General features: G+C 45.0%; 1 protein-coding gene across 1 annotated transcript; it reads right to left on the bottom strand.

The window, feature by feature from the left end:
• Positions 1 to 516: 516 nt before the first annotated feature.
• Positions 517 to 9,999, bottom strand: TMEM147 (transmembrane protein 147). Its single transcript, XM_075606079.1, has 7 exons — positions 9,841 to 9,999; positions 9,587 to 9,656; positions 8,734 to 8,799; positions 8,435 to 8,571; positions 8,078 to 8,162; positions 7,872 to 7,993; positions 517 to 797 (listed from the first exon to the last, which is right to left on the bottom strand). The coding sequence occupies exons 1-7, from the start codon at positions 9,945 to 9,947 to the stop codon at positions 677 to 679; spliced, it is 708 nt and encodes a 235-aa protein (XP_075462194.1). The 5' UTR covers positions 9,948 to 9,999; the 3' UTR covers positions 517 to 676.
• Positions 10,000 to 18,726: the final 8,727 nt, after the last annotated feature.

The following is an 18,726-nucleotide window of genomic DNA, read 5'->3' as shown; positions in this document are numbered from 1 at the left end:
AACTTCAGTAACAGCTTTGCTAAACAGCCTGATACTGTATATTGAGTTAGGAAGTATTACAGTTTGAATGGGAGGGGGAAATTTTTTTTCTTATTTAATTTACTATTTCAAAAACAAGTGCTCACGCCAACTGTTTGCAATAATATATGTTGCACATTTCTTTACCCCCCCCCCCCCCCCCACCCATCAGTCACTCAGGAAGTCAGCAGGAGGGGGAAAACCCCATGGGACAACCTATCACTGTCGGTGTTGTAAATGACAGGGTAGGCAGAGAGCTAGCTGGACCAAGCACAGCTACATATACTAAGTGCATTATTTGGGGGGGTGGGGGGGAGTGAATGTTGTTCGAAAACGTTCAATATAAAAACGCTCATAGGATTATTAATTAAATAAACAGACTATTGCAACAAAAGTACATGGTTATTCAGCAAAAGACCTTCATCAAGAATGGAATTAAAAGCTCCTAATTATCTGGCTAGTTTTACCATCACTCTCAGGAAACAGCACAATCCGATATTAATGGTCCGCAAATATTTTATTATATAAAGTTTGTAGGAAATTAATTTAAAACTAAATTCATAGAGTCCCAACCCTCTGCCTCGGTACTCATCGTCCCCTGAAGAGTTGGAACCAAAAAGCTTGTTCCTCAATGGCAGCATCCAGGGTCTAGAATGTCTCAGTTGCCATGAACGAGACTCACAAAGAGAGTAAGACAGCTAAAGGACAGGAAACCAGTAGTCACAGCCTTCAGCAGAAGCGCCGTCCAGCTGCCCAGCAAGAAAATGTGCACAAAACAGCTACGAAAAAAAGAAGACAATGTATTAAGACACTTGTGCAACCTGCTTAAAAGATACATTTACTAAGCTAGACAGAGACATTCTTCCTATCCTACAATTCTATTCTCCTTTACATTGACGAGTAAGCCCAGAAGCCCGAACTTCAGCATCCCCATAAGGATCAGTGTCTTTACACCCTGCCGACATAAGTTAGATAAAACGTAATTATATTTTTCTTCAGCGTATCAATGGGGTTTAATTAAGGTGTAGAAATCAACTCAATGGAATAGACATCTACTGTATTTGTTTTTTTATGCGTAGACCATAATGATCACCAAAGGGGTCAAAAGAGGGTCCCTAATTGACTGCACTGTGAGGAGGAAAGGTAAGACTATTTGGCTAGAGATAGCCTTACAATAGATATTGGTGTCACAAATGATGGGTAACCCAGTAGCCTATTACTGGGGAGACCCCCATCATTAGTCTCCAAAATTACTAGGTATAAAATAAAAAGTTCTACATAAGCGTACATGATCTATTCTCAGAGTGACCTGGATTTAGTATGGTCATAATCTCAATGTGATATGACTATGGACATATGCCAATCATGCTTATCCAAGCCTGTGGAACATAATAATGACGCTCCTTTTCTCCTCAGGAGAGTGCAGTCAACTAGGGACCTTCTTTTGACCCGTTTGGGGATACACGCAAAGAAAACCCGCACAGCTAGTGTTGACCACAGTGAGGTGCTGACTGGATGGAGACTGATTGTATCATATAGGAGAAAAAAGAACCCAGTATTCCAGCACTCAATCACAACAAATGTATAATTGTAAATTTAAAATACTTTATTAATAACCATGAATAAAAAATAGGGTGTTAAAACGTAATTAAATGGTGTATTTCAACAGCACGTGACTGTATCCTTCATAGCCCACCTAAGGCTAGGTGGGTGGATGTAATAAGATCCCTTATAGATATTCGGGATCAATACGCTATAAGTTATAGCTTCCTTAAAGGTATAGGAACGGAGCCTTTGAGAGCTCACCAAAAGGATAATCTCAATGTTAGTGTATCCGGGCGTGTAGTGCACACTCAATTGATACACTGAATATATGCATATTCTGTGGCATGGTATGCGATAGGTAAGACCATATCTGCCCCTGATTGAGGTTGCACTGGTTACTACATAAAGTCTATACACAAAGAAAAACCCGCACAGCTGATGCTAACCACAGTGAGGTGCTGACTGGATGGAGACTGATTGTATCATATGGGAGAAAAAAGAACCCAGTCTTCCAGCACTCAATCACAAACAAATGTAGAATTGTAAATTTAAAATACTTTATTATTATTACCAAGAATAAAAAAAAGGGTGTTAAAACGTAATTAAACGGTGTATTACAACAGCACGTGACTGTGTCCAATTGTAACCCACCTAGAGCTGGGTGGGTGGATGTAGTAATAAAATCCCTTATAGATATTCGGGATTTGGACTGCTATATGTTATAGCTTCCTAAAAAGTATAGGAGAGGAGCCTATAAAAACTCACCCAGAGGTATTGTCAATGTAAGTGTATCCGGGCATGTAGTGCACACTCAGATGATACACTTATGGTGCAATTGTATTAAGGTATACTATGCAAGGTCAGACCGTATCCACCCCTATTGTGGGAATAAACTGCTTCCTGCGTGATATCTATAGCGTAATCGGCGCTAGGTCTATTGCGGATTCATATTGCGCCCACATAATAAAGTAAAACACAGGCTTATAGGCAAATATTAGGTGAGGTATATATTAGCATTCATCAGGTATATAGTTTATTTACTGCAGAGTGTTGATTGATATAGAAACACCATAGGTGGTAGTGATAATGCCGTGGTGTTTCTAGGTGTGCTGTAAACCCTAAGGGCTCACCTATGGTACTGTCAGTGAGGTGTAGGTGGTCTTAACTCAGTATAGAACTCTGTGTGTATTGTAATTGCCTGTTGAAGCAACCTCCACTATGTTTGTGGTTGCTGCAGCTGAGATCAGCACTGGTTATGGGGCTAATAAATACACATAACAACTGACAGAGTATATGAATCTACTGAGCAGATGAACACACTGACGAAATGCCAATAGTACCAACTAATAGGGTATGTGTGGGGTTAATGATGGGATGGATTCAGTGTACAATCACCCCACCCCCCTTTCCCTGTATAGCAGCTATATACCTAATGCCAGTTTATAGAGGGGCCGGTCTAACTGTAAATCGCATAGTCCCCTATATCAGCGCTGATCTTGGTTATATCAGCGCTGATATGTTCGAGGACATGCCTGTCTGTAGGTGAGTTGAATAAACCCCTAGAGGTAAGAGGATCACGCTGTATGGTTACGAAGCGCGATCCCCGCTGAACATGCACGTCGGGGGAAGCCACAAATCTCTTAACGCGGATCAATATCCCTCTGCTGTTAAATTTAAATGTAAAACAACCCCCATGTTCCTTTCCCCTGCACTATTTGCAGTATACTGACAGCCACTCGGAAGCCATCATACACCTACACTCTGACAATGAATTGAGTACAAACAAAACAATGACATAGTGGGCTTCCCCCGGCGTGCATGTTAAGCCGGGATCGCGCTTTGTAACCATACAGCGTGATCCTCTTACCTCTAGGGGTTTATTCAACTCACCTACAGACAGGCATGTCCTCGAACATATCAGCGCTGATATAACCAAGATCAGCGCTGATATAGGGGACTATGCGATTTACAGTTAGACCGGCCCCTCTATAAACTGGCATTAGGTATATAGCTGCTATACAGGGAAAGGGGGGTGGGGTGATTGTACACTGAATCCATCCCATCATTAACCCCACACATACCCTATTAGTTGGTACTATTGGCATTTCGTCAGTGTGTTCATCTGCTCAGTAGATTCATATACTCTGTCAGTTGTTATGTGTATTTATTAGCCCCATAACCAGTGCTGATCTCAGCTGCAGCAACCACAAACATAGTGGAGGTTGCTTCAACAGGCAATTACAATACACACAGAGTTCTATACTGAGTTAAGACCACCTACACCTCACTGACAGTACCATAGGTGAGCCCTTAGGGTTTACAGCACACCTAGAAACACCACGGCATTATCACTACCACCTATGGTGTTTCTATATCAATCAACACTCTGCAGTAAATAAACTATATACCTGATGAATGCTAATATATACCTCACCTAATATTTGCCTATAAGCCTGTGTTTTACTTTATTATGTGGGCGCAATATGAATCCGCAATAGACCTAGCGCCGATTACGCTATAGATATCACGCAGGAAGCCGTTTATTCCCACAATAGGGGTGGATACGGTCTGACCTTGCATAGTATACCTTAATACAATTGCACCATAAGTGTATCATCTGAGTGTGCACTACATGCCCGGATACACTTACATTGACAATACCTCTGGGTGAGTTTTTATAGGCTCCTCTCCTATACTTTTTAGGAAGCTATAACATATAGCAGTCCAAATCCCGAATATCTATAAGGGATTTTATTACTACATCCACCCACCCAGCTCTAGGTGGGTTACAATTGGACACAGTCACGTGCTGTTGTAATACACCGTTTAATTACGTTTTAACACCCTTTTTTTTATTCTTGGTAATAATAATAAAGTATTTTAAATTTACAATTCTACATTTGTTTGTGATTGAGTGCTGGAAGACTGGGTTCTTTTTTCTCCCATATGATACTACATAAAGTCTCCAGCGCTGTCAGTGCTAGGTCTATGGTAGAAACATATATTGCCCACACAATAAATTTGCGCAGACTAATAGGCAAACAGTCAGGTAAGGTATATACCGGTCGACATTGCTAAAGCATATGATATAGTTACCAGAGCACCTATACTGCAAAAGGTGTTTAATGTAGAAACACCATTACTGGCACTAATGATGCAGTGGTGTTTATCGGGTTAATATAAACCAATAAGGCACACCCTCGCTTCGGTCAGTAAGGTATAGGTGGTAATTTGTCAGTGTGAACCTCTTTGTGCATTGTACTTTCCACTCAGTGTTGAGCCATTATGTTTGAAGCCACATGAAAAAGCCCTGCATACACAGATAATCACCCTTCACATAGCAGGGTGATGTGCGGGGTGAGGTGGCTAATGTAAAAGCAAACTCCACTGTATTTGTGGTGGCACAACTGATGTATACACTGGCTAATGAGGCTGATGTATGCACATGACAGCTATAATATGCTGAGAAGCTACTCAGCAGGTAACATGTAAATGCACTTACGAAATGCCAACAATAACAGCTGATATATAGACCGGGTATATGTGGGGTTAATAATGGAATAAAATCAGTGTATGATCACCCCACATCCCTTCCATAAAGAACAGCTATATACCCAATACCAAATATAGAGGAGCCGGTCTTACTGTTGATCGCATGGTCCCCTATATCAGCGCTGATCTTGGTTATATCAGCGCTGATATGCTCGAGGACATGCCTGTCTAGCAGGTGAGTGAATCAAAGACCACTTGAGGTAGGAGGATCCCGCGGTACAGTTACACAGCGCGATCCAAAATGAACATGCACACGAGGGAAGCTGAAAGTCTAGTAACGCGGATCAATATCCATGCGCTGTTGCAGATGCTAATGCCAATTATTGACTATGGAGACATAGTATATGGCTCGGCTCCTCAAACCCACCTTAGCAAACTTGACACCCTCTACAATTCAATTTGTCGTTTTGTTCTCCAATGCAACTACAACACACATCACTGCGAAATGCTCAAAGAACTAGATTGGTCATCACTAGAGTCTAGGCGCAAAGTTCACCTTTCCTGTCTCACCCTCAAATACTTTCTGGGCAAGCTACCCAGCTACCTGAACAAGCTCCTCACCCCTACCACATGCAGCACCTATCACCTGAGATCAGACTCCAAAAGACTGTTCATGGTCCCAAGGCTCAACAAAGTATCCGGACGTTCCTCCTTCTCCTTCCGTGCACCCCAAAACTGGAACAACCTACCAGAGACTCTCACATCCACCACCAGCTTAAGTTCTTTCAAATCTAAGGCTGTCTCACACTTTAACCTGGTCTGTAACTGTTTCATACGCTCATAATATATATTTTCTTTAACTGTGCACGCAATGTCTTGTATATAATGTATACCTTGTTCATTTACGTAACTGTACTTGTAACCATGTATTATTTGTTTTACTCTGTGCCCAGGACATACTCGAAAACGAGAGGTAACTCTCAATGTATTACTTCCTGGTAAAATATTTTATAAATAAATAAATAAACAAATAAATAAATTTAAATAAACAAGCTTCCCGCGTGTGCAGGAAGGCAATTCCCCTCCTGCACACGCGGGAAGCTTGTTTATTTAAATGCAACAGCTCATGGATATTGATCCGCGTTACTAGACTTTCGTCTTCCCTCGGTGTGCATGTTCATTTTGGATCGCGCTGTGTAACTGTACCGCGGGATCCTCCTACCTCAAGGGGTCTTTGATTCACTCACCTGCTAGACAGGCATGTCCTCGAGCATATCAGCGCTGATATAACCAAGATCAGCGCTGATATAGGGGACCATGCGATCAACAGTAAGACCGGCTCCTCTATATTTGGTATTGGGTATATAGCTGTTCTTTATGGAAGGGGGGTGGGGTGATCATACACTGATTTTATCCCATTATTAACCCCACATATACCCGGTCTATATATCAGCTGTTATTGTTGGCATTTCGTAAGTGCATTTACATGTTACCTGCTGAGTAGCTTCTCAGCATATTATAGCTGTCATGTGCATGCATCAGCCTCATTAGCCAGTGTATACATCGGTTGTGCCACCACAAATACAGTGGAGTTTGCTTTTACATTAGCCCGTCTCACCCCGCGCACCACATCACCCTGCTATGTGAAGGGTGATTATCTGTGTATGCAGGGCTTTTTCATGTGGCTTCAAACATAATGGCTCAACATTGAGTGGAAAGTACAATGCACAAAGAGGTTCACACTGACAAATTACCACCTATACCTTACTGACCGAAGCGAGGGTGTGCCTTATTGGTTTATATTAACCCTATAAACACCACTGCATCATTAGTGCCAGTAATGGTGTTTCTACATTAAACACCTTTTGCAGTATAGGTGCTCTGGTAACTATATCATATGCCTTAGCAATGTCGACCGGTATATACCTTACCTGAGTGTTTGCCTATTAGTCTGCGCAAATTTATTGTGTGGGCAATATATGTTTCTACCATAGACCTAGCACTGACAGCGCTGGAGAGTTTATGTAGTAACCAGTGCAACCTCAATCAGGGGCAGATATGGTCTTACCTATCGCATACCATGCCACAGAAAATGCATATATTCAGTGTATCAATTGAGTGTGCACTACACGCCCGGATACACCAACATTGAGATTATCCTTTTGGTGAGCTCTCAAAGGCTCCGTTCCTATACCTTTAAGGAAGCTATAACTTATAGCGTATTGATCCCGAATATCTATAAGGGATCTTATTACATCCACCCACCTAGCCTTAGGTGGGCTATGAAGGATACAGTCACGTGCTGTTGAAATACACCATTTAATTACGTTTTAACACCCTATTTTTTATTCATGGTTATTAATAAAGTATTTTAAATTTACAATTATACATTTGTTGTGATTGAGTGCTGGAAGACTGGGTTCTTTTTTCTCCTATATGATACGACCCGTTTGGGGATCATTATAGTCTATACATATCATTGTTTTCCCTATATGCACCTCTGATTATTCAGCGACAGACACCATGAAGTATTAAGGCTGAGTGGCTAGGTATGTATGTATTGTATTTGTTTTTTTAACCACACAAGGCTAAATAGAACAAAAAAAAAAAAAAGCCCTCCTGAAGGAAAGGGACACTTGGTTATTACTTGGTGAGAACATGGTCTGAAATAAGGGCAAAGATAGAGAATTGTAATGGCAGTGAATGCAGAATTGTGGAAAGTGTTAGAGTTGTTTATTAGCAGTGTAGAATGTGCAATAGGTTATTCTTCTGTGTTAAGGTAATGACAGGGAAAGAGGTGGTAAAGAAATACTCACTCCATGAGGAAGGCTTTGTACATGCTTAGTGCTAAAAGGACAGTAACTGGCAGCCGATAATGTGTGGGGAGGTCATATCGCGTCCACATCCAGACAAGGGCAGCGACAGCCATATAATGTACCTAAGAAAAGTAGAAGACTCATATCAATTGGCCATGTCTTTGTAGCTATTGCACTAATAAATCAGTGTCTGTAGGCCTTATTACCAAACTGATGTTGGAATCAATGCTCATCTGGATGTATTTCCAATCAAATTCAATTCCACGTGCTCCAACCCACAGAGGGAGACACCTTCAACAAGAAAAAAGGGAGTTACTCATAAGGACACAATAAATATAACAGGCCCTACTCGCTAAGCATTGATTCACGTGAAAACGGCTGAAAAGCGCAATACGGCCTGGCCCAACTTGGAAATATTGCCCATTATCTAATTAGTTATTGTTATTAGTACGGTTTAGTTATTAGCAGCCAAGTCTGCCACGCAAACATAAGTGTGTGTGTGTGTCCATACATACACAAAATCTAAACCCTTGTAAAAGGGTTAACAGTCACACACATCTCACCTGGACATGACAAGTTCAGCTGTTGCCCAACCCATCGCTGCCACCATTATCTTGTACTCTCCTTTTCCTGCATTCCGAGACATTACTAGGTGCAGTCCCAACAAGTCAGCCAGATCTACTGTGGCCTTCATAAACTCCTGGGACAGAGAGGGAGTAAGAAATCCATTGCTCATTCAGTAAGCGTCAAAACACATTCTCATGCAGTAAAATCTATCAACACAGTAAATTAATCCAACAGTGAGTGCTTTAGTAAGTGACAGGAGGGGAAGGATGTAATAAGGTGTTTTTTTTCTCCTCACCCCGATAAAGTCGTACGCTCCAACAGCTCCCTCCCACGTAGGGAAAAATGTTGCAAGAAAGAGCATCTACAGAAAAAAAGGAGGTTCTGTTAACATGCATGTCTGATAATCAAGAAAACCAGGGCTCCAAACACCAGAACAGAGTTAACACAACTCACCTGGTTGAAATACCCACAGCAACATGTAAAACCCCAAACGAAACCACTAATATACCATGCAAGTATGATTCAAAATAATTAACCCATATAGGTAATATTCTGAAAGAGGACGTGAAGGAGCATTAAGGTAAATCAAGAAAAAACATGGGCAGAACAACACAGACAGGGTGCAGAGATAACATAATTAAAAGAAACACAAAAAAACTGCAGACACACTTACCAGAACTCCCTCCTGTCTCTGTACGTTCTCCCTACCTACCAATTAGACTGTAAGCTCCTCCGGGCAGGGACTCCTCTTCCTTAATGTTACTTTTATGTCTGAAGCACTTATTCCCATGATCTGTTATTTATATTATCTGTTATTTATTTGATTACCACATGTATTACTACAGTGAAGCGCTATGTACATTAATGGCGCTATATAAATAAAGACATACATACAATACAATTGTCACTTGTGGCCCGCTATCACATATGCCGAATATACACATGCGAGGGCAGGCGTGACCAAGGGTGAAGGTGGGTGGGCATGAGAGGGTGTGAGCATGAACGAACAAAGGTGTTGAAAGGGTGGGCATGAGCAAGGGTGCTCAAGTATGAGGGTGGGTATCACACACACAGTAAATACTTTATTAGCTTATTTTCTACGATCCAATACTGCTGCACCCCCCCTCCCCCCTCCGCATCCCCCTCACCTTGCACAGCTGCACACACAGGTAGGTGGCTCCGGCCTGCACACATCTCCAGAAGGCGCCGTACTCCGAACTGTGACACACACGGACAGAGCCATTAGAGAACACTCAGACCCGGTCCCCCCGCCCTCCCTCAGACCCGGTCCCCCCGCCCTCCCTCAGACCCGGTCCCCCCGCCCTCCCTCCCTCAGACCCGGTCCCCCCGCCCTCCCTCCCTCAGACCCGGTCCCCCCCTCCCGCACCAGACTGGTACTCACAGGCCGCTGCATTTGTAAGTGATAAAATACGGGAAATACGCCAAGGCGAAGCAATTCCCGAAGTGAAAAAGCGTCATGGCGACCGTGACAGCGGCACTGCTGCGCATGCGCACCGGCTAAACCACTCCACGCGCTACGTGACAGCCGTCCAATCAGTCAGCGCATACTGCCAACAATCAACCAATCACGAGGGCTCCGTGGAGTGTCACATGACGCGGTAAATGAAGGCTTCGCGCATGCGCACTGATGACATCGTCTGTATGCTTGCTCAATGGGTGTAGCACATGGGGCGGCTGCCCTGTATATCACGTGTCCCCCTAGGGGGAAAGTGACACAAGCCATCTGCTACCAATGCTCAATATATAAGGCTGGGAGTAAACCTAACATGAAAAAAACTATTGGATTTACAATGTGTCACTATACATTCTCTAAGGGTCGCAGCATACAAATATAATACTGTATATCCAAACCTCCTTATAAATCTAATGTAAACACCACAAAGAAATAGAACATACATAGCGCACCGCTGTATAAATCATTTAGTTCAACGTTTCCATTCTTCATTGTAAATGAAAGTTTTAGACGTGTTTTTACGATCTGTATCTGATGTCTTTTGGCGATAAGGCCATTGGGGGGGATTGAGGAAGTTCAGATAATGGGAATCAGATCGGAATCGGTGTTAACGGCTCTGGACTTGAATTGCAGTAAGCGCAATGCTGATCACGTTTTGATATCTATCGGAGCTTTGTGAATAACCTCTTTAATCTTAAAAATCAGGTGAATTGAAGTTTTTGTTTTGTTGGACTCATTGTTACCACTCTGTAGTATTCAGTGGTTTTAACTAGCTGGAATAAATGATTCAGTAATTCACTAGGCTCACACTCAGCAATGTCAACCTCCACAGGCCACAATCAGTGAGATTTTTTTTAATATACAAGTTCTGCTTCAGAGGTGAAGAAGTTCCCACGCTAGGAACGAAACGCGTAAGGTTTTATTCTTGTGCATTTATTGTAAGTGCTTTTATCCAGCAACATCCACTCTTTGACAATCTGTTACCCATCTGGCTTAAATATCTTGGGACTGTTTGCTCTTTGGAGTTTCACAATGGACTGTTCCCGGTATTGACATTGATCTTGGGATTATACTGCCGTAGCAGCAACGCTGGTGACTGGTGTGAGAGCATATTAAGGCCTCGTTCAGGGTGCCAGAGGCAGGAGTTGGAGGGCGGGCGTTCGCGAGGGCAGGCGGCAGTCTGCTGGGCGATGTATGTTCATCCCCAGCATACTTTTTCAGGAGACGGGGAGGGGGAGGGGCTACAGACGGGAGGTTAGGGATCCAAGTTGCAGTCTTGAAATCATTCTCAAGAATGATTTCATTGGCTGCCGAGGTCCCAGTGACGCTGCTGCAGCTTCAAAAAACGACTTGGGTTGTTATTGAAACTGTAGCCAGCGTCAACTCCGTACTTCGGAGACAGTGCAGCTGCTACCCTGACAACCAGTATTCAATTTGAATACATTGTGTCAGACGGCCGCACGCACGTCAGCACGCCCTCCCTCCGAAGCCTGCACCCTGAACGAGGCCTAATGTTTACCTGCTGGCACAGCAGACTCGGCTGAGAGACGTGACACCGCGCTGTCGGAAGATCTACTTTCAAGACAGAGGATTCTAAACAGAGAGGGAGTCGCTGATCTGTATGCAGATTGTCTGTGTGGTGACACACACCCACACTGCCTGATATTTTCAACTACATTGTAAGTAGCCAATTTTCTACCTGCTTATAAAGTTGCCTTTTAGGACTTCACTATTGTGGCCCTTTTTTCATTCTCCTTAGGATCAAAGAATTTGGGACTTTGTTGCCACCTTGGACACCTTCCAATGACACATTGTGTATTGATATTATTTTTTATTTATTGATCCACTGATTTGCACCCTTTATTCATATTGTTTGATAGTAACCAGGTCCCCTCTGGTCCCCCAGTTCTTCTGTCCCCTCTCCCTTACCTCCGCTGCTGCGAGTGATGTTGCAGGGAGGTGGGGGTGGCGACGGGCTCGCCGGAGGCTCTGGCGGCTCCTGGTAAAGGGCACCGCCATGTTGGAAGGTCGGGCGCACGGGCGGAGGTTCGCGCATGAGCAGAGGGAGCCCGGCAGCCATGCCAGAGTCGCGCATGCACAGTACACTTGGCGCGCAAGTCGGCAATAGGAAAAGGTCCCGCGGGGACTACAGCCCCCAGCATCCACAGGGGCATGCAGTCAGGTGCCCAAGCAGAGCCAATAGGGCTGCAGCATTCCCTGCATCAGGGAAAGGATACATTTGGCGTGCCGGGGACATGTTAGTCAGAGCTGGGGCGCCATCAGGGTAGGGTGTATATGTTCAGGGGGCTGTGACCCCTGTACTAGGCCAGAGTACCCCCAATAGTCCCCGACTCCCTTGTGTAGGTTGTGGTTGCTGTAGGGACAGGCCCATAGATAGGGACACTACCCTGTAGAACCAGGTTGAGGGACACAGCTGTATCCTGATTACAGGTGGTCTGGGACCAGACACCTGCATCATAGAGACTATCTTCGCGTGGGACACTCCAGCCGGATACCACCCCGCGCGGAGGCGGACTCATCGCGGAGGCGGGCTCCAGCGCTGGATCAGCGGATCCTTTCTGGTTGTCAGTCGGCGCACCCGGGTGCTGGCACTGTACCTTAAATACACCACGTGCACCAACTGTACATTTAGCCTAAGAGGGACAGCGCTGGCTCAGATATGGGGATGGGTGCGGGACTTTAAGGACACGGTGTTGGGTGCACGGTGGTGGGCCGAGTAACGCTTGGCGGGTAGCTGTATCTTATTAGCATTTAGTAGAGCCGTTAAGATATACATGTGTTGCAGTAAAGGTTATTATTTTAATCTGTGTATTATCATTATTGGTTCCTGTGAGGGGCTCTTCCCACCAAGCTGGGATCCCTCTCAGGTGGAGGCGCTGTACCGAGACTGTTGTTATATCACCCCAGGCTCCCGTGGCGGAGGCTTAGGCCCCCTATGAGCCAACAGGTAACTGCAGCACCGGTGTATATATATATATTGTGACAGAAACCAGGGGATGGTAATAAATTCCGTATATAGGGCTCCCAGGATACTAGACAGTTTCTATCCTGTTTGGCCTGGGAGTGCAGCCTTATAATACATACACTCCATCCCACAGTTTGGCAAGCGCTGGAACTGAGGGATGAGAGATCCAGACCAGAGTTTGTCTGCTGCCTGATTTCTGTCACCTGTCATGCTAATTAGGAATCAGGTATGAAAGACTGATTTCCTGTTTGCTCTGGTCTCCCCACAAGAGCCAGGAGGCTGGAAGGCTGCTGAACTACAGAGGGGAGAAGCCTCTTCCCCAAACAGGTTCAATCTTTCTGTTCATTTGTGTAAGACTGCAAAAGTACCGTGTTTTGATGTTGGAAGTGGAAAAGCCACGTCCAACCCTGAGTCAGGGATATCTAAGTTAAGTTATCGCTCAGGTGAGCAGCTTTTGTTTTGATCTGTTTTCTGTTGTATGCACTGTGGCAGTCTCAGTGCCTGGGACTGAATAAACCAGGCATAGCCTGTTTAAAGGAACAGTACGTGACGCCTCATCATTTAACCTACCCTAAAAGACCGTGTTCTAAACAGTCCCGGACAAACGACGGAGTCCCGGAGTAAGCCGTTTGTCACAATATATATATATATATTGGAGATATTACCAGATTGGAGTCCAGTAATGAGGAGACAGCACACCAGGAATTATATTCAAAATGATTCTGTATTGTAGAAAAATACAGGCACCCGAGCCAATGTTTCGGTCTGCAGAGAACGACCTTCTTCAGGGCGGTTCCTCTGATATCTCATATGTTGTGATATTAAGAATGTGATGTCCTTTTCAAACATATTGTAAAAGTCTATTTGCTGTAATTATATTTATGCAACATTCTCAAATGTCTCATTTGAGACATAGTAGGGCTTATTAAAATATATATACATATATATTGTAAGCGTTATGATATTTTGTTGATGTAATTTCCATTTCGGTTATGGGCTCTGCTATGAATGTGTCAGTCCCGGAGTAAGCCGTGTGTCACATATGGTGGAGAATGCGGGCAGAGCACTAGGGGGTCTGCGGGTTGAAGAACTTTGAAAAAAAAAAAGTTTTTTTCATCCTCTGCAAACAAGATGGAAGACGTGGTGGGTGCGCTGGTACGCAATGTCGCTGCCCAGAAAGACGCGAATGAAACCCAGCAACAGCTGTTAATAGCCCAGCAAGAAACTAATGCAAACCAGCAGCAGACGAATGCAGCCCAGCAACAGCTGCTAATAGCCCAGCAAGAGATTAATGCAAACCAGCAACAGGCGAATGCAAACCAGCAACAGGCGAATGCAAACCAGCAACAGACGAATGAAGCCCTGCAAAACGCGATTGCAAACCAGCAAGAGACAAACCGCTTGCTGAGAGAGGAGCAACAGCGGTTCGCTCAGGGCTTACAGCAGGAACTCGAGATCCTGAGGGGGACTATCAGTAACCTTCCACTGGCAGCGGCAGCCCCAGTTCCGAAAATGACCAAGGCAAGCCACTACCTTCAGAAGATGGGACCCTCGGATGATGTGGAAGCCTATCTTCTCACGTTTGAACGCACGGCACAGAGAGAGGGATGGCCAGAAGCTGAGTGGGCTGGTCTAATCGCACCCTTCCTAAGCGGCGAACCCCAGAAGGCTTACTTTGATCTAGAGCCAGCCGAAGCTAACGTCTATGCAAAATTGAAGTTCGAGATCCTCGCCCGCCTCGGCGTAACCACGGCTGTTCGCGCCCAAAGGTTTCACGCATGGTCCTTCACGATGGATAAAGCCACCCGAAGCCAGATGTATGACCTCATCCACCTCACCCGGAAGTGGCTACAACCCGAGATCAACTCAGCCAGCCACATCGTGGAACGGTTGGTCATGGACCAGTTCTTGAGGAAACTTCCCTCTGCCTTACGCCGTTGGGTCAGTCGGAGTGACCCCCACAATGCGGATGAGCTTGTGGCCCTTGTAGAAAGGTACAATGCAGCAGAAGAGCACCCGCAACCCACAGTCGTGGAGCAACCCCACTACCCGAGGTTCCAGGACTCTTCCAGAGACGGTAAAAGGGTACCGGGGTTAAGGGGCGCTGAAGAGCGGCGACCACCTTCACGCAGCACCAGCAACAGTGGTTCGCACACTAAGGGCAATAGCCAACATGGGGAGCAGGGAAAAGGCTCTAAGTGGGACACAGACTATGTACCTAAATGTGTAAATTGTCATGAGAGGGGCCACACAGCAAAAATCTGCCCACTAAATGATGAGCCCATGCAATGCAACAGCGTGGAACCTTATTCGCTGTTGTCCCAATGTATGGGCCCTAGCCCAGAGGACCCCTTGAATAACCATCTGTGGGCATTTGTAAAGGTTAATGGTAAGAGGGTTCGGGCACTTCTTGACTCTGGGAGCATGGTCACACTAGTGTCCGAATACCTCTTGCCCATTAAGAAGAAACAGGGAAACAGTTCACAAAGAGTGGCAATTTGTTGTATACATGGGGATAATCATGAATATTCCACTGTTGATGTTTTTTTTGAAACAGAGTTTGGTTCTTTAGATTTCAAGGTGGGTATTGTACCCAAACTGGCACATGATGTGTTAATAGGGACCGACTTTCCCCATTTTCTAAAAATGTGGTCCCCCGCTCAGAATAGCGCCCAGAGTTCAATAGCGGACCATAACGAAGTATTAGAAGAAACAAATCCTTTCCCTTTTTCAGAAATGGAGGTTGACGAGGGCCCAAATAAGAAGGGGGAAAAGGAGGAGTGCTGTAAAATTCCCTTCCCCATCACTACTTTGGTAGGGAATACCCCAAATCAAGATGTTGAGCAGACACTTACCACCCCAGAACCGGATAAGACCCTCGCTGACCTAGAGGTCAGTCCTGGGAGTTTTAAGAAGGCCCAGTGGGAAGACCCCACATTAGCGGTAGCAAGGGGAAATATACGGGACCAGAATAGTACTCCTGGCCAACCAGATAGGTCACTTGCTTACCCCTACTTCGAGGTAGAGAACGACCTAGTATATCGGGTTGATAAAAGGAAATCAGTTACAACTAAACAATTGTTGGTACCACGGACATTCCGTAACGTAGTATTACACCTCGCACATAGTCATCCATTGGGGGGACACCTAGGGGTGGAAAAGACAAAAGAAAAGGTTCTCCGAAGCTTCTATTGGCCTGGGGTTCTGGCAGAAATTACGAATTATTGTTCCTCATGCCCAGAATGTCAGATCACCGCCCCGTTCAAGGCGTACCGCAGCCCATTGGTACCCCTTCCCATAATAGAGGTACCATTTGACCGGATTGCTATGGATCTAGTAGGACCCGTAATAAAGTCTGCTAGGGGACATCAGCATATATTGGTAATATTAGATTATGCCACCCGATATCCGGAGGCAGTTCCCCTACGTAGCACCTCAGCTAAAAACATAGCAAAAGAGTTAGTAGTTCTGTTTTCCCGGGTCGGGATTCCTAAAGAGATTCTATCGGACCAGGGAACACCATTTATGTCCCAAGTAACAAAAGAGCTATGTAAACTCCTAAAAATCAAGCATCTCAGAACCTCAGTCTATCATCCACAAACAGATGGTTTAGTGGAAAGGTTCAATAAAACCTTAAAGAGCATGTTACGGCGGGCGGTTGATAAAGATGGGAAAAACTGGGATTGTTTGTTACCGTACCTGTTATTTGCCATTAGGGAAGTTCCCCAATCATCCACAGGCTTCTCCCCGTTTGAACTATTGTATGGCCGACACCCAAGGGGCTTACTGGATATAGCCAAAGAGACTTGGGAACACGAGGTTACCCCTTACAGAAGTGTAATAGAGCATGTTGCCCAGATGCAGGACCGCATTGCTGCAGTCCTACCCATAGTGAGGGAACACATGGAGAAAGCTCAAGAAGCACAGAGGAATACGTATAATAAGGGTGCTAGGGTCAGAATTTTTTTTCCAGGTGATAGGGTACTAGTTCTGGTTCCCACCGTGGAGAGTAAATTCCTTGCTAAATGGCATGGGCCATATGAGGTCTTGGAAAGAGTGGGAGAAGTAAATTATAAGGTAAGACAGCCAGGTAGGAGGAAACCTGAGCAAATTTACCATATAAACCTACTCAAGCCCTGGAAAGATAGAGAAGTCTTGTTAACCCTAGTACCCCCAGGTCCGTCAGAGAATCAAGAAACTGACCCAGAGGTTAGCATAGCTGAAACCCTGTCTGTTCATCAGAAACGAGAGGTTCAGAATTTAGTGAGAAGAAACAAAGAAATCTTCTCTATACGGCCAGGTAGAACTAGCGTAATTGAACATGACCTAGTCTCTGAACCAGGGGTCCGAGTTAACCTTAAACCGTACCGAATCCCAGAGGCCAAAAGAAAGGCTATAAGTTTAGAGGTTAAAAAAATGCTAAAACTAGGTGTAATTGAGGAATCCCAAAGTGGGTGGAACAGCCCTATAGTCTTAGTCCCAAAGCCAGATGGTACAACAAGGTTTTGTAATGACTACCGGAAACTAAACGCGGTGTCAAAATTTGATATTTATCCTATGCCCAGGGTAGATGAACTTGTAGAGAGACTGGGCAAAGCCCGATATCTCACAACCCTAGACCTAACAAAAGGGTACTGGCAGGTTCCCCTCACAGAAAGGGCAAAAGAAAAGACAGCCTTCTCAACCCCAGACGGCCTCTTTCAGTATAAGGTGTTGCCTTTTGGCTTACATGGAGCTCCCGCCACATTCCAAAGAATGATGGATAAAATTTTAAAACCACATGCTCGGTATGCTGCCGCCTACCTGGATGATGTGGTAATCCATAGTGAAGATTGGCAATCCCACCTTCCAAAGGTCCAAGCTGTGCTTGACGCAGTCCGGTCTGCTGGACTAACTGCTAACCCCGCTAAATGCACTATTGGTCTGGAGGAGGCCAAGTATCTGGGATATTCTATTGGCAGAGGTTTACTCAAACCCCAAACACTCAAAGTGGAGGCGATACAAAATTGGCCAAGACCAGTTACAAAAAAACAAGTAAGGACTTTTTTGCGGTTAATTGGGTACTATAGAAGGTTTATTCCCAATTTTGCAACTAAGGCAACCCCACTAACTGACCTCACAAAAGCAAGAGGACCGCTAATGGTAAAGTGGTCCCCCGAAACCGAACAGGCCTTTAGAATCCTGAAAGAAGCTCTCTGTGCCCAACCAGTGTTGGTCACACCTGACTTCTCCAAAGAGTTCGTAGTCCAAACCGACGCATCTGAGGTTGGGCTGGGGGCTGTACTCTCCCAGGAGTCTCAAGGTGAGGAGCACCCCATCCTTTATTTAAGTAGGAAACTAAATCCCCAGGAGAAAAATTACTCCATAGTAGAGAAAGAGTGTCTCGCAATAAAGTGGGCTGTAGAGACGCTCAAATACTACCTGTTGGGGAGAAAATTCCGGTTGGTCACAGATCATGCACCCCTTACCTGGATGTGTCAAAACAGGGAAAAGAATGCTAGAGTGACCAGGTGGTTCCTAAGCCTACAACCCTTTAAATTTTCTGTGGAACACAGGTCAGGGCACAAACATGGCAATGCTGACGGGTTGTCAAGGATGCACTCCCTAATATCCATGGTCGCTCATCCCTCGAGGTCTGAGCTGGGGGGGAGGATATGTGACAGAAACCAGGGGATGGTAATAAATTCCGTATATAGGGCTCCCAGGATACTAGACAGTTTCTATCCTGTTTGGCCTGGGAGTGCAGCCTTATAATACATACACTCCATCCCACAGTTTGGCAAGCGCTGGAACTGAGGGATGAGAGATCCAGACCAGAGTTTGTCTGC

Source organism: Ascaphus truei, chromosome 6 (assembly GCF_040206685.1).
Source record: "Ascaphus truei isolate aAscTru1 chromosome 6, aAscTru1.hap1, whole genome shotgun sequence".
NCBI lineage: Eukaryota > Metazoa > Chordata > Amphibia > Anura > Ascaphidae > Ascaphus > Ascaphus truei.
The sequence above is the reverse complement of the archived record's forward strand: the minus strand, read 5'-3'. Positions and strand labels throughout refer to the sequence as shown.

Bases quoted from the DNA above. Each gene is read 5' to 3' on its own strand.
- TMEM147 (XM_075606079.1), bottom strand. From the start codon at position 9,947: ATGCGCAGCAGTGCCGCTGTCACGGTCGCCATGACGCTTTTTCACTTC. The intron at 9,657-9,840 runs GTGAGTACCAGT...TGTGTGTCACAG, and splicing joins ACTTACAAATGCAGCGGCCT to TTCGGAGTACGGCGCCTTCT. The intron at 7,994-8,077 runs GTAATAAGGCCT...TACTTTTCTTAG, and splicing joins TTGATTCCAACATCAGTTTG to GTACATTATATGGCTGTCGC.